The 15,118-nt window shown below is 43.1% G+C and overlaps 1 protein-coding gene across 1 annotated transcript in view; it reads left to right on the forward strand.

The window, feature by feature from the left end:
* The window catches only part of iftap (intraflagellar transport associated protein), a 79,139-nt gene that overhangs the window by 16,724 nt on the left and 47,297 nt on the right, over positions 1 to 15,118 (forward strand). Inside the window, exons 2-3 of the mRNA XM_067993526.1 lie at positions 5,499 to 5,650; positions 12,471 to 12,611. Of these exons, the coding sequence (XP_067849627.1) occupies positions 5,548 to 5,650; positions 12,471 to 12,611 (244 nt within the window). The 5' untranslated portion in view covers positions 5,499 to 5,547. The remainder of the gene's footprint in view (positions 1 to 5,498; positions 5,651 to 12,470; positions 12,612 to 15,118) is intronic.

The raw sequence follows: 15,118 nt of genomic DNA on the forward strand, positions 1-15,118 counted from the left end.
ATTCAATGTGATGTCTCTGCCTGATACTAACCCTCTGATGCACCTCTTTCACAGTCAGCCTCACCCATAGCAATGCATTCATCGGCTGACCACTTCACCCTCACTCACTCACGTGTGTACATTCTCCCCTTGTAGGAGAAGAGAGCGCAAAATGCACGCGAGAGGGCGAGGACTGGAGGGGGATCACGACAGATAGTGGTCTTCACAGAGGCGGAGGAGGAGACCCTGCAGATCAACCAGACCCTCGAGTGCCTGTCCGTCAGGGACGCTGAGACTGGCACCGCACAAACGTCTGGTGACTCAACTTTAGCATTCACCACACACAACATGAATTGATGTTAACAATGATTGGCATGTTGAACACCTCAGCATGCTGATTGCAACATGACACATCTATGATGATGCTTACTGTTCTCTTACAGGCCCTTCAATGACTGCAGCGACTGGAGAGGGCGATTCCTCAGAGGAGCTCCCAGCCTCTGAGGGCGTACTGTCACATCTTAGTGAGTCATCCACCAGCGCAGATACTCACACCTCAGTGGGTCCTAGTAATCAGTTAGTTGGGTTGGCACCTGGTGAGTCACCCCACACGAGTGAGCACGAGCAAACACTGGTGGCAGAGGCAGCTGTGGAGACTCTGTGTCGGTGGGTGCATTCCTCTCCAGACTCTGCTCAGCTGGATGCAGATGCTGAATCTTGGAGGCCATCCTTTAAAAGGAGAATGATCGAGGGACAGCTGCACACTGGAACAGGTGCCACGCACTCTCCACAATAGCGCAGAGGATGGAGGAGTCCAACTCCTGCATGAATGCAATGGTGGCACAGGTATGTGAGTGAATCTCTGAGATGGTGTCGTAGGTAAGTGTGGGAATGTCAGCGAGGAGAGAAGGCTAGCCTCAATTGAGCTTCAAGCACGGCTCAGAAATGAGTCCATTCAGGCCCTGACAATGGCCGTTTGGACTCGGGGTGAACAACATTCTTCCGCCTTAAACAGGTAGACAGAAACCTTACAACTGGGCTTCCAAGGCATCATACATGTCCTCCAAACTGTTCTCCAGCAGGGTGGTAGGAGTGATGGGGCCTGGCCCAGGAGAGGGATGATAGTGAAAGGGGAAATGGAAGTGGGGATGCTTCTCAAAGTGCTCCCATGTCTCACCCGTTGTCCCACTCTCAACCAGTATCCGCAATGCTGCCTCCTTTCCAGGTGGCCAAGTCTGCCCCTGCACAGGAGCAATCTTTGGAGGGGCCCTCACGGGCTCCAAAACTCAGAGGGCGTAGGCCGAAAGCATCTAAGCAGTCAGGGCATGAACGTGAGCAACCTGCCACTACCTCTGCTGCAGCCACGGGGGGATGCACCACGTAGAAGTAGTAGGAAGAGAAAGACTAAGGTTTTGTGATCACGAAGGGAATGCACCAGGGTGTTTGACAGACTGTCATGTTTTTCATTTACATGTTTTTTGATATAGTCACATTAAATGTTATCATTCTCACCACTACTGTCACGTCTTGCCCATTCTTGACTGCCTTTTGTGATAGCGCCCTTTCATGTGCTTCATCATGAATGGTAAGACTTGATGCCACCCAGTGGGCGACTTTACAGTGGGTGTATGTGTATTTGTAGGACTGTTTTGTGCGGGGGGGGCAGAGGGGATGTTGTTGGCGATGCTCTTTCCAGGTGGTCATTAGTGACTCCCTGGCCTCAGGAGCAGCCAGGTGAGCCGCTGCTCTGCCGATGGGTTCTTTCTCCTCCTCCTCCTGCTGCTGCCCATCCTCAATGTTGATGGCAGATGTGGATGCTGGATGAGGGCACGGGGCCTCATCAAGTGGTACCCCTCTGTGTTGTGCCATGTTGTGCAGGAGACAGCACACTACTATAATTCGTTCCACTCTCGCTGGTGCATATTGAAGCGTTCCCCAGAATGATCGAGGCACTGAAATTGCATCTTCAGCAGTCCTATCGCATGTTCAATTACAGACCTGGTGGCGATGTGGCTGTCGTTGTATCCTCACTGTTCCTCTCTGATGGGGTTCCTCAGAGGTGTCATGAGCCACGTGTGCTGGGTAACCTCGAGGAGCCAGCCCTTAAGGCTGTTTGCTGCGTGGAAGAGGGTCGGGATTTTGGATTCCCTCAAAGAATGAGTCATGACAGCTGCCAGGGATTCTGGCACACACGTGAAGAAATCTTTTGAGGTGGTCACAAACGAGCTGAGTTTTGATGGAGTGACATCCCTTTCTGTTGATGAACAGTCCTGGCTCATGTGGAGCTCGGATTGCTATATGCGTGTAATCGATTACACCCATGGGAGCCAGCCACAGAGTGGAATTCCACTGCCCTCTCCATCTGGCTGAGATCGCCCAGTTGACGTATTGCGATGCCCTGCGAAATAAATCGTCAGTGACCTGTCTTATGCACCTGTGGGCAGAAGACTGAGAGACCCCGGCAATGTGGCTCATGACACCTCTGAGGAACAGCATCGATACAACAACAGCCACATCACTGGTGGAACCCTGGAACGATCTGGAGGTGAAGAAGTTAAGGGCAGTGGTCACTTTAACTGCGACGGGTAATGAGATGCCACCAGGCCCAGCCGGGAGCAGCTCGGCTTGAAGGAGGCTGCAGATGTCTGTGACCACCTGGCAACTCACTCTCAGCCTCCGTATGCACTGCGCCTCAGAGAGGTCCAGGGAGCTCAGCCTTGGTCTGTAGACCCTCTGACGAGGGTAGTGCCTCCTGCGACGTCGGTCCCTCTGTTGTTCCCCTCTCTGATCTTGTGTAGGTGCCTGTGGCGCAGCACTGTGTTGTGGAGCTACAAGTGGCGGAAGTGCATGCCGTTCCTGGTGAGGATGGTGATGTTCCTTGTCCTCGGATATACTGGTGAATGCAGCCATCGCTCCCCCCATCCTGATGGTGTCAGTTTGAGGGGGTCCGAAAAGTTGGTAAATATGTGTAAAAAGAACAATTCTGAGTGTAAACCAAGAATTTTCAGTCTAAACACAAAGATCTCCCAGCCAAAAGTTTGTCTGAGAGAACTGAGTGCCCTGCTGCAATAACTGACCTTTTATCCCCATCTGTCAAACAGGGATTTAAATGCCCATATGGCTGCCGACTGAAACCAGACTACTTTCCCATGACGTGCTTTACACAGCACAGGAAACACGTTGAGGCAACGTTGAAATCGCTTGCCTTCATTCTTATTTGGATTTATGGACATTTCAAGTAATTTAAGTAAAGCTGGCGGGACTTATGGGTTCGGGAACGGCGTGCGCACCCAGATGACTCTGGGTCGTGCGCGTTCTTCGACAGGTTGGAGCCGGGATTCCTGCCCACTCCAAAAAAATCGTGATTTTCTTTGCCCCCCGCCCCCAACGCACCCGCACTTTCCTTTTAAAATCGTGCCCTATATAATTGCAAGTTCTTTGTTCTTTCTATAGGAAAATTGTTCTGGTACTTGTACGAAAACAAACAGCAGAATGAGAGACCACCGAGTAATAAAATTTGGCTCAGTTTGCATCCCAACACAATAATTTGTACAACGCAATGGCACTACTAGAAAGTTGTTTGATCACTTACTTGATAACTGTTGCGTTCTCCAGGGTATCATTTGTCACTCCAGGGTGTCAGTTTTTACATTATTAAATACAGTTATCAATTATGTAATTGAACAAAAGGTATTACAAACTGCTTTTTCAGGTAAGTTTAAAAAATTCTTCATCAGTTTGTGTGCATCCTAACTCAGTTGTCAGTGGCAGAAGTCAAAACAATAGATAACAAGAATGTTTCCTGTTACAAAACCACTGAGTTTTGCATAAAGCATTCAGACTGCCTTGTGTAAACATTTTGCACTGGTTCATTTGAGATTCCCTAGAGAACAGATTTGCAGAAGTTGGATTTTTGCTCTATTACAGATTTTAGCTGTTATGTTTTAAAATGCTTGATAGCAGCTTGATGCAGCATCCTGGTTTCCCCACGAAAATTGCAGGTAGGTGCACCAACATGTAGGGATATGGTTGGTGCATCTTGACAAATACCCTCAATTGGGCTGTGCTGGGCTATTGTTAACTGTCATGTAGTGCTACTGAAACCATGGCATTGTTTAACTAGAGTATTTCCAAAGAACTATGCAGTAGTGCGGTTAGTTAGGCATACAAATATCATATTTGTACTGTCACTGCCTGCCTTGGGAATTGGAGTCTTCTCATGCATTAATCCTCTACTAAAGTGAGGATCATACACCTCTCTCTGTAGATGTGGTTGGGATGGTACTGACAGGTGAGCACAGAATATCTCTGGTGCAGTTTGACTTGCCTGCCATCCCTCTTCCCCAGGACTGATTTTGCAAATGCATACTACCAGTGGGACTACCTCAGCTGCTGGCCACACATATTGGGAAATCGAGAACACATTGCCCAAGATTTACCATCTGTTAATTTTAATTGACAGAAAACTTTTGCCAGCATGTCTGCAATTTATTGGTGTGTGCAGCCGCTAGGCTAGACTTCCCACCTGTAGCACGCATTCATAAATTCGGCCCTTATATCTCAGTAATCGCCCTCAGCTTATACATCTAGATGTCCAAAAAGTTTAAACAAATCATGAATTTATTCACTTCTCTACTCTATTGTTCCCCTTCTTGTATAATATAGTATATTCTAGTTACCAAAAATCAATTAAGTTTAGTATTTCTCACCAGAAATAAAGCTAATTTCTCCCCATTGATTAAGAATGGACCGAATATCTAGAAATAGACTATGCTCTATAACTTGTGAAGACTTAGTCACAAGTGGGTTATACACATTTTCTGCGCAAGTGTCAGCTTTGCTAAGTTGGTGGCACTCACCTCTCTGAGCCAGAGATTTGTGGGTTCAAGCCCCATTACAGAATGTGACCCCATAGTCTAAGGTGACGCTTCAGTACAATACTGTGGGAATTCTGTATTCTCGGAAGTGCTGTTTTCTGGGATGAGAAGCTATCTGCCTTTTCCGTTGGATGTAAAATTTAGAGAAGAGCAGTGAGTTCTCCCCCCAACCAATGCCATCATAAAATAGATTATCTGGTCATTCATCCCATTTGCTGTTCACGGGATCTTGTGTGCAAATTGGCTGCCATATTTGCCTACATAACAATGGTGACTGCAATTCAATAGTAATTTATTGGTTGTGAAGTGCTTGGGATCATGATATGGGGCTGTATAAATGCAAGTTTGTTCTACTTCTTTTACAAGTTATCTCCAAGATAACCATTTACAAGATAATCAATATTTCAGCAATCCTTGTTAAATTTAAAAAAAATTATCTTTCACTAAAACTTCTGGGATTAAAATATGTTCTACACCAGGTTAACACTGTGCATTTGATATTATGAAAACTTCTTCCCCTCTTTCCCCCCCCCCCTCCCCCCCACATGTACTTAAAATATCTGTGACTTTATATTTGTGGTATGAAATCATCATTTGTTATATCTTTAACATAACTGCCCCTACACCTCTTTTCTGTTATAGAATAATATCTACTGCATTAGATAGCCCCGATGTGCTGGGATCACAAACTATGGAGGAGGAAGGAATAATCTATGATGCTTTGGAGAAGTTTTGCAGCAGCCATGAGCAAACTTATGATGAATTTCTGGGATTGTTTTTACACCTTAGAAAAGGTAAGCAGTTTTGGGAGATGACAACACTTAAGTACTGGACAAAGACTGAGAAAACGTAGAATGCCTAACTTATTCTGCGGGTGAGGAAAACCTGAATTCGAAGGTGACAAAGCTCATCAAGATCTAAATAAAAACTGGTGATTCTATCCACACGTAGTATAAAGAATTTTTCAAAACACTAGTCGATTTCCTGTGGTGTTGCACACATGGTATGATTTTAGCATGGAGCTGAGTGGGTGGATAGATTATCACATGGGAAACTCGGAAGTCAAGTGAGTGTACTGGAATCTGTGTTCTCAATTCAGTTGAAGGCAATTGATTTTACTTCTGGATTCCCGCGCAACAGTCAGATTGACAATCGGGAGGGAAAGCCGGGGATCGGTTGCCAGGTAAGTCTGAGAATAGGGAGGAGGGGGGAGCTGGAGACACCGCGTTGGTTGGTGGGGGGGGGGGCTGGTCAGCCATCAGTGGGATGTCTCAGCCATCTGGGAGGGGTCTTGGAGTGACTGTAGGTTTAAACGCTAACCAGCAATTTCTGAGGTGGTTGGGGATGAATGAGAATTTGTGATCCTATGCTAGAATTTCTGCTCGGTGGGGAGGAGAAGGTTTGTTGCCTTATGTTGGATTTTCATGGACGTTTACTCTTTGCAGGATACATGTCTTGCTGTATTTTTAAGGCACTCTACAATTCCTTACGTTTACAAAGAACTTTAGGTTTTTTATTACTGACCGTTTGTTGGTGGGGAGAAGCCGGCAGACCAACATATACCAATATTAAACAAGGAAAGACTTGCAGTCAACATACTGAAGTTGAGCAGGGAGTCAGTGGCTGCGCGGGGAGGAGAGCATGAAGAGCTGGCTCCAGATTCAGGCTAGGAATAAAGAAAATATACCAGGGTGAGCAGGAGAGAAGTGATTTGATGATCAGTGCAATATAAGTAACATTCAGATTTTGAAATTCTTAGCAACAGCACCAGCACTAGCATAAACATCAAAAGATGAAAAGCATACCAGAAGACCCTGGCAGTTATTTTCTGTTGCATGTGAGAAATGTGGTGGATTCAATCCAAGGGCCTGTCAATTACTGCTGAGGGAAGACTCAGCTGAGGAAAAAGAAGGATCTTTAGGAACTCTGGTGTGGAAAGTAGATTTATTCGAGCAGATATGACGGTGAAGGAGAAAATTAGAGAAAGGGATGTAGTATTTACTGGAAGTGGGGAGCGAAGAAACAATCCAAATAGTGTGGGAGCCCGAGCTTGTAATAAAAATCTATGTAAAGCCTATTTCCAAAGATGAAGAGAGAGAAAGCCACAAAAGGAAGGGAAGAGTTGGACCACATGCAGACGAAGAATGTACAAGAATTGGAAACCTATTTGGATTGCTATAATTTATATTTGCAACAGAGCCAAGTTGTTATAAAATTTTCTGATTCTTTCAAGCAACTTGATTGCAGAATATTCCAATATTTCCGATTTTGTCATCTTCCTAAAAGTATGAGCTTGTACACATACTCAAGATTGATTCAGGATGTTAACAATTTATTATTTTCTGTGTATTTAATTTAATTGAGTGATGGGTGAAAGAGTGAATACAGACCCAATACAAATAACTCTCAGCCAAACGTTTGCCTGAGAGAACTGAGAGATCAGCTGCCACCGTTTCACTGGCGAGATTAAGACGCCATGCGAAACCTGTGCAGGTAAGGTAAAATTAGTTTCAGGTTTAGAATCCACAACAAATTACCTACCGTAAGTATTTCAAGTAGGTAAATTGTCCCTTTAACAATCCGCCTGTTGGCATTAATAGGGGATGCAACTTCCGGGGTTTCGGCTGCGCGTGCGTATCCAAATGCACCTGGGTAAAACCCGGAAGTGGGTGCATTGGATCCGGGTTGTGGTCCCGCTGATGAAATATACAATTTTGACTATCCACCTTCCCACAGCCCACCCATTCTTTGGGGCTAAAATTACCCCCAGGGAGTCATGACCAAGTGTAGTCTTCACGTGAAGTGTGGTTGGAGTGCAGGGAATAATTGGACTAGTGTACGCAGATGTAATTCAGTCCCCATTTTAAAGTCATACATTCTGTCCTTATTTTAATAGGATATTGATTTTATATTATTCATTGTTAAATAGCAAGACTGATTGCAACTTGGGAAGCAGTACGTTGGAGCATGGGAATCTTTCTGCAGTACAAGCTGAGGAGCTGGAAAACACAAAACTGAAGCTCTAAAGTATCATTTACAGCATGACAAATTTACATAGGCAGTTCCCATTATAAATAGGGGTTTATAATGGGAATCAGTTGACACAAAAGTGTGCCAAAAATGATATAACAGAAAATATGGTTTTGTAGACAGGAAGTGTATGTAGATGTAAGATTTTTAACGTATAGATTACACTAACTGTGGCGAGCTTCAGTGTAAAAATTATGCTGATTCACTAGGATGTTACCAGGAATGAATGGGTTACAGTTTTAAAGAGAGACTTGAGAAGTTAAGCCTTTTTTCACTGGAGCTGAGAAAGTTTAGGGGTAACGTAATCATGTCTTCAAGATTATGATGGGATAAATAATTAGTGATCCATTGTTTCCATTAATTGGCAAAGTGTTATTGAGAGGACACAAATTTATGCTAATCACAAAAAGAATTAAAGGGGAGGTTAGAAAAAAATGAGAGTGTACGGAATTGGAGGTAACCTTGTGACATGGGTCAGTAATTGGTTGAGAAATAGGAGACAGGGACTAGGGATAAAAGGTTCGTTCTCTGATTGGTAGGATCTAACAAGTGGTATTCTCCAGGGATTGGTACTGAGGCCTCAGTTTTTCAACATGTATATTAATGACTTAGATGAAGGAATAGAGAGTTATATATCTAAGTTTGCAGATAACACTAAGTTAGAAGGCACAGTAAGCTGTGTGGATGGGAGCATGAAGTTACAAAGGGACATAGACAGACTAAGTGAATGGGTAAAACTATGGCAGGGAGAGTTCAATGTGGGGAAGTGTGAGGCCATCCACTTTAGATCTGAAAAAGACAAATAGGAATATTTTCTTAATGGTGAGACCAGGAGTTGTGGAGGAACAGAAGCATTTAGGTATCCATGTGTGCAAATCACTAAAAACTAGTGCACAGGTACAAAAAGTAATCAAAAAGGCTAATGGAATGTTGGCCTTTTTCTCAAAGGGGTTGGAATTCAAAGGTGAGGCAGTGATGCTTCAGTTGTATAGATCCTTGGTCAGATCCCATCTGGAGTACTGCATTCAGTTTTGGGCACCGAACCTCAGGAAAGATATATTGGAAGGGATACAGCGCAGATTTACCAGAATGATACCAGGCTTAATGGGTTAAATTATGAGGACAGGTGGCATAAACATGGTTTGTATTCCCTTAAGTTTGGAAGGTTGAGGGGTGATCTAATCAAGGTATTTAAAATAATAAAAGATTTGAAAGGGTAGATACGGAGAAACTATTTCCTATGGCGGGGGAATCCAGAAGAAGAGGGCACAATCTGAAAATTAAAGCGAGGTCATTACACAAAGGGTAGTGGAAATCTGGAACTCTCTCCCGCAAAAGACTGTGGATGCTGAGTCAATTGAAATTTTTAAGACTGAGATTGATAGGCGGGTAAATGGAGTTGAAATTCAAATTAGATGTGATCTAATTGGATAAGGGGCTGAATGACCTACTTCTGTTCCTGTGTTTACACAGAGGGTAATTACAATTTGGAATTCTTGTTCACAAAACTGTGTTTAACTAACTTGATAGAGTTTTTTGATGAGGTAACAGAGAGGGGCGTTGAGGGCAATGTGGTTGATGTGTATTTGGATTTTCAAAAGGCGTTTGATAAAGTGCCGCATAATAGGCTTGTCATCAAGATTGAAGCCCATGAAATAAAGGGGCCAAAGCAGCATAGATACAAAATTGGCTAAGTAACAGGAAGCAGAGAATAGTGGTGAACGGTTGTTTTTCAAATTGGAGGGAGGTGTACAGTGGTGCTCCCCGGGGTCGGTACTACGTCCACTGCTTTTCTTGAGATATATATTAATGACTTGGACTTGGGTGTACAGGGCACAATTTCAAAATTTGCAGATGACACAGAACTTGGAAGTGCAGTGAACAGTGAGGAGGATAGTGATAGATTTCAAGAGGATATAGACAGGCTGGTGGAATGGGTGGACATGTGGCAGATGAAATTTAACGCAAAAGAATGCGAAGTGATACATTTCGGTAGGAAGAACGAGGAGAGGCAATATAAACTAGAGGGCACAATTTTAAAAGGGGTACAGGGAACAGAGAGATCTGCGGGTATATGTGCACAAATCGTTGAAAGTGGCAGGGCAGATTGAGGAAGTGGTTATAAAAGCATACGGGATCCTGGGCTTTATAAATATAGGCATAGAATACAAAAGCAAGGAAGCCATGATGAACCTTTATGAAACACTGGTTCGACCACAACTGGAGTTGTGTCCAGTTCTGGGCACCGCACTTTAGGAAAGATGTGAAGGCCTTAGAGAGGTGGTGAAGGCAGATTCAATTGTGGCTTCCAAAAGGTAACTGGATAAGTACTTGAAAGGAAAAAATTTGCAGGGCTACGGAGCTAGGGCGGGGAGTGGGACTAGCTGGATTGCTTTTGCAGAGCGAGCACGGACTCGATGGGCTGAATGGCTTCCTTCTGTGCTGTAACCTTTCTATGATTCTATGATTTTTGTTCGGTAAGAGTATCAAGGGTTATGGAACAAAAGCGGGTAAATGGAGTTGAGATTCAAATCAGCTATGATCTAAGTGAATAGGCGGCTGAATGACCTACTTCTGTTCCTATGTTTACACAGAGGGTAATTACAATTTGGAATTCTTGTTCACAAACTGTTGAAGAAGAATTCATAAATGGTTTTAAAATTGAATTAGATAGTTGCTTGAAAAAGCAGAATATTGGAAATGTACAAAACCTGGCCAGCGGCTTAAGTTTTAAATGTTATGCACAATTAAAGGTAAATGGCTGCATATGGGGACATATAGGGCATGATTTTAAAAGGGAAGAACGTAGGTTGGGGGCGGGGTGGGGTGGGCAATCAAAATCTCTGTTTTTGGGAGTGGGCAGACATCCTGGCTGGAACCCGCACATTTTTGAATGAGACTGAGGCAAATCTGTGTGCGTGCGTACAGCAGTCAGCAGGAAGTCCCGCCCCACTTAAATTGGGCGGGATGATAAAGGAGCAAATGTGAGGTATTTAAGGTAGTTTATTTTTTGTGTATTGGATAGTTAAAAAGATTTTAACGTTACCTGGGTGGCTTTCCCATTGCTTCCCATTCATGCCTGGTAAAACCAGGCAGGAAGGGCCTGATCTGTGCAAAATAAACTAAATAAATAAATTACATTTCCCATGGCAAACAAATTAAATAAACATACCTTAAAAAACAATGATGCCTGGACACCCCCTTCCCACTCCAATCCCGATGTCCGATGTCCGTCCTCCGATCCCGATGTCCGATGTCCGCCCTCCGACCCCGATGTCCAATGTCTCCACTCTAATCCTTGTTCCCCCTTCCATCCTGCCATCTCTATCCTAACTGTCGATGTGGTCTCTCTTTCTCCTCTCCTCCCCTCCCCTCCCAACCTCGGATGTGTAGCTCCTTTCGGCAGCCAGCCTGTTAATCAGGCTGGCTACCGAAAGGAGGAGGCTTTGATTGGCCTCATTAGGGTTGCGATCGCAACCGCCTACTTCCCTTCTGGGTTTGGTGCCTGCAAATCACCCCCCTCCCTGACTCCTCCTGCGGCATATTAAAATTGTGCTCATACAGTTTCAGTCCTTAGCAAGCTTTAAAATCAATGCTGGTTGACAAAAAACTCCTATGTACTATTCAGCTGTCACTGCTGTCATAATACTATGAAATTTTCCTTTTCATTAAGCACATTGGCCAGGATTTTCTGCTTGTGCACTCCCCAGTCTGCAAAATTTGCTTATTCATTTTAATGGAAGGAAAATCCTGCCTACTTATTCCACTTCTGACGAGTAAAATTCTCATTTTTCGATACGATCGTGTAAGCTTCTCATTAATGGCCCTACGTGGACCTGGGCAATCAACTTTTCACTGATATTGGCTAATCCATTTCTGGAGTGGTCAGAGCAGCACTACATGTGGAGTAGTCCATTAACATTTTCCATTTACATTCTAACATTTATTCTTGTGTTTACTTTTTCACTAAAGTTAGCAAAGGCAGGCATTTCAGTCTTGACATTCAAATTCTGCTTGTCTCAAGGCATCACATCTTCCAATTGCGCTTTGAAGGTGGAATGTAGTTTCACTATACAGATGTTAGTTGAACTCTGTTGTTATTGGATTACATCAAAGACACCACAATGTCATGTATTCTTGGGAAGTTTGCAGTTTGAGAGAGCCTGTTATAAAGCTGAAGTTCTGGAAGTGGTTATTTGAGAGCACTATGTACTCCCATGGCCAACAAGTAGAGAGCCTCTAGCAAGTGGAGAGGTGGCTACCTCTTGGGCCTATTTTGAAAAGATTACCTTGGACAGTACTTGCTATATATTGCACTACAACTTTCACCATTCCTCATGCATTTTCTAAATGTTACTGTTTGAATTTGAAAGCAATTGCTGTTTGGAAAGGCTGTCCTTCGTATTGGTTCGGAGTGCAGATTTGGAGGTCTGCCCGCTTCTTCTTAAAATGGATTATTCAGTAAAAGATACTTTGCATGCTTCTAGATGCAAAATAGCCCCCAGCTTTTTGGAATTGACTTATGAACACGAGTAATTTTAAAGCTTTCCTGTGTAAATTTGGTGGGCTTGCACTTTTTTTCAGAGGACCTGAAGAAACAAAAGGCATCGCCTCCAGAAGTTGGCAGCATAGCAGATGATACTGGAAACAATCTAGTCCAAAGGGAAGTGTCAACAAATTCTATACAGAAAGGAGGAGAGCTGCCTAAGGATGACGAGGAGGCAAGTTTTGAATTATAAGCAGACAGGAGTTATAAGTTAGCAATCAATATAGTGGCAATGTGATAAACTATCAGATCTTTTATGCAGAGAGGCAATTCTTTGGCATACAGGAGGAGGAGTGCATGAGGAGGTTCAGACTCACCATGGAGGCTCTTTAAAGAGTATTTGCTGGTTTCTATTTACCTAAAAGTTATGGTGTTGCTGAGTAATCATAATACTTTGAAATAAACAAAGTTACTATTTTGTAAAGAAATTTGAAAAGATTTACAAAGTACCTCTATTTTGTGTTGTTCACATTTTGTTCTCCTGTGCACAAGGTAATTTGGAAACTACCGGGGGTGATTTAAATAAAATAGTTTGAATAGGACCATGCCCATTACTATTGATTAAACATTCAAAGAAAGCTAGTATGCCCGACTGTGAAAAATCTTTCATTAAAAAGGCCTTAAAATGTTTGACATATGAATTGCATGTTTCTGTTAAAAGCTGTGGGAAATTGGAAAGAAGATAATCCATTCTTACAATTTACATAAAGGATTTGGACTCGGGAATTTGAAGTGTAATTTCAAAATTTGCGGACGACACCAAATTGGGAGGTATAGTCAATACTGAGGAAGACTTAGACAAATTACAAGAAGACATTAATAAACTTGCAGACTGGGCATGCAATTGGCAAATTAATTTCAATATAGATAAGGTGGTGCATTTTAATAGGAAGGTTAAGGAGGCCACATATTCCTTGGAAAATAAAAGTCTAAATGGGGTAGAGGAGCAAAGGGATCTAGGGGTACAGATACACAAATCACTAAAAGTAGCGACACAGGTTAATAAGGCCATAGAAAAAGCAAACCAAGCACTGGGGTTTATTTCTAGAGGGATAGAATTGAAAAGTAGAGAAGTTATGTTAAACCTATATAGAACCTTGGTTAGATCACACTTAAAGTACTGTGCACAGTTCTGGTCTCCATATTATAAAAAGGATACAAAGTTACTGGAGAAGGTGCAAAAAAGATTTACAAGGATGATACCAAAACTGAGCGGTCATACCTATCAGGAAAGACTAAACAGGCTGGTGTTCTTTTCTCGAGAAAAGAGAAGGCTGAAGGATGACCTGATAGAGATATTTAAGATTATGAAAGGGTTTTATAGGGTAGAGGTGAAGAAAATGTTTCCACTTGTGGGGGATTCCAAAACTAGCGGCCATAAGTATAAGATAGTCACCAATAAATCCAATAGGGAATTCAGGAGGAACTTCTTTCCCTAGAGAGTGGTTAGAATGTGGAACTCGCTACCACAAGGAGTAGCTGAGGTGAATAGCATAGATGCATTCAATGGAAAGCTAGATAAACACATGAAGGAGAAAGGAATAGAAGGTTATGTTGATGGGTTAGATGAGGAGGGGTGAGAGGAGGCTCGAGTGAAGCATAAACACCGGCATGGACCATTTGGGCTGAATAGCCTGTTTCTGTGTTGTATATTGTATGTAATTCTAAAAGAGAGCCCCAAGGCTAGACCTAAACTTGAAGTACCTAAAAGATTATCTTTTGTTGACCAGTTTGTATGAGTTTATAGTATTCTTCCAACTATATCAAATGGTATACTACAAGCTCCTGGGGATAATTATTGAATAACAGTAACAGGTTGAGCAGAACTATACTTTCTTTCTCCTTCACCACCCCACCCCCCCCCCACAATAAAGAAAAATAAAGAAAGATTTGCATTAATATAGCGCCTTTCACGACCCCAGGATGTCCAAAAGCGCTTTACAGCCAATTAAGAAGTTTTCAAGTGTAGTCGCTGTTGTAATGTAGGAAACACGTCAGCCAATTTGCGCCCAGCAAGGTCCCACAAACAGCAATATGATAATTAAAGTATACACACACCAGAAGCAGCTCTTTAGCCTCCATATTAAAAACCTCCTAAGCAGGGATTTGTCACTCTGACAGAATGGTACTTAATGTTTTCAAAAAATGTTGTTAAATCATGCTTCCAAACCCTGTCAAGGCAGCTGTTTTGAAGGTGGTGAACTGAAGCAGATGTAGTCATAGAATCATAGAAGTTACAACATGGAAACAGGCCCTTCGGCCCAACATGTCCATGTCGCCCAGTTTATACCACTAAGCTAGTCCCAATTGCCTGCACTTGGCCCATATCTCTCTAGACCCATCTTACCCATGTAACTGTCCAAATGCTTTTAAAAAGACAAAATTGTACCCGCCTCTACTACTGCCTCTGGCAGCTCGTTCCAGACACTCACCACCCTTTGAGTGAAAAAATTGCCCCTCTGGACCCTTTTGTATCTCTCACCTTTCACCTTAAATCTATGTCCCCTCGTTATAGACTCCCCTACCTTTGGGAAAAGATTTTGACTATCTATCTTATCTATGCCCCTCATTATTTTATAGACTTGTATAAGATCACCCCTCAACCTCCTACTCTCCAGGGAAAAAAGTCCCAGTCTATCTAATCTCTCCCTATAAGTCAAACCATCAAGTCCCGGTAGCATCCTAG

The sequence above is a fragment of the Heptranchias perlo genome, chromosome 12, assembly GCF_035084215.1.
Source record: "Heptranchias perlo isolate sHepPer1 chromosome 12, sHepPer1.hap1, whole genome shotgun sequence".
Lineage (NCBI taxonomy): Eukaryota > Metazoa > Chordata > Chondrichthyes > Hexanchiformes > Hexanchidae > Heptranchias > Heptranchias perlo.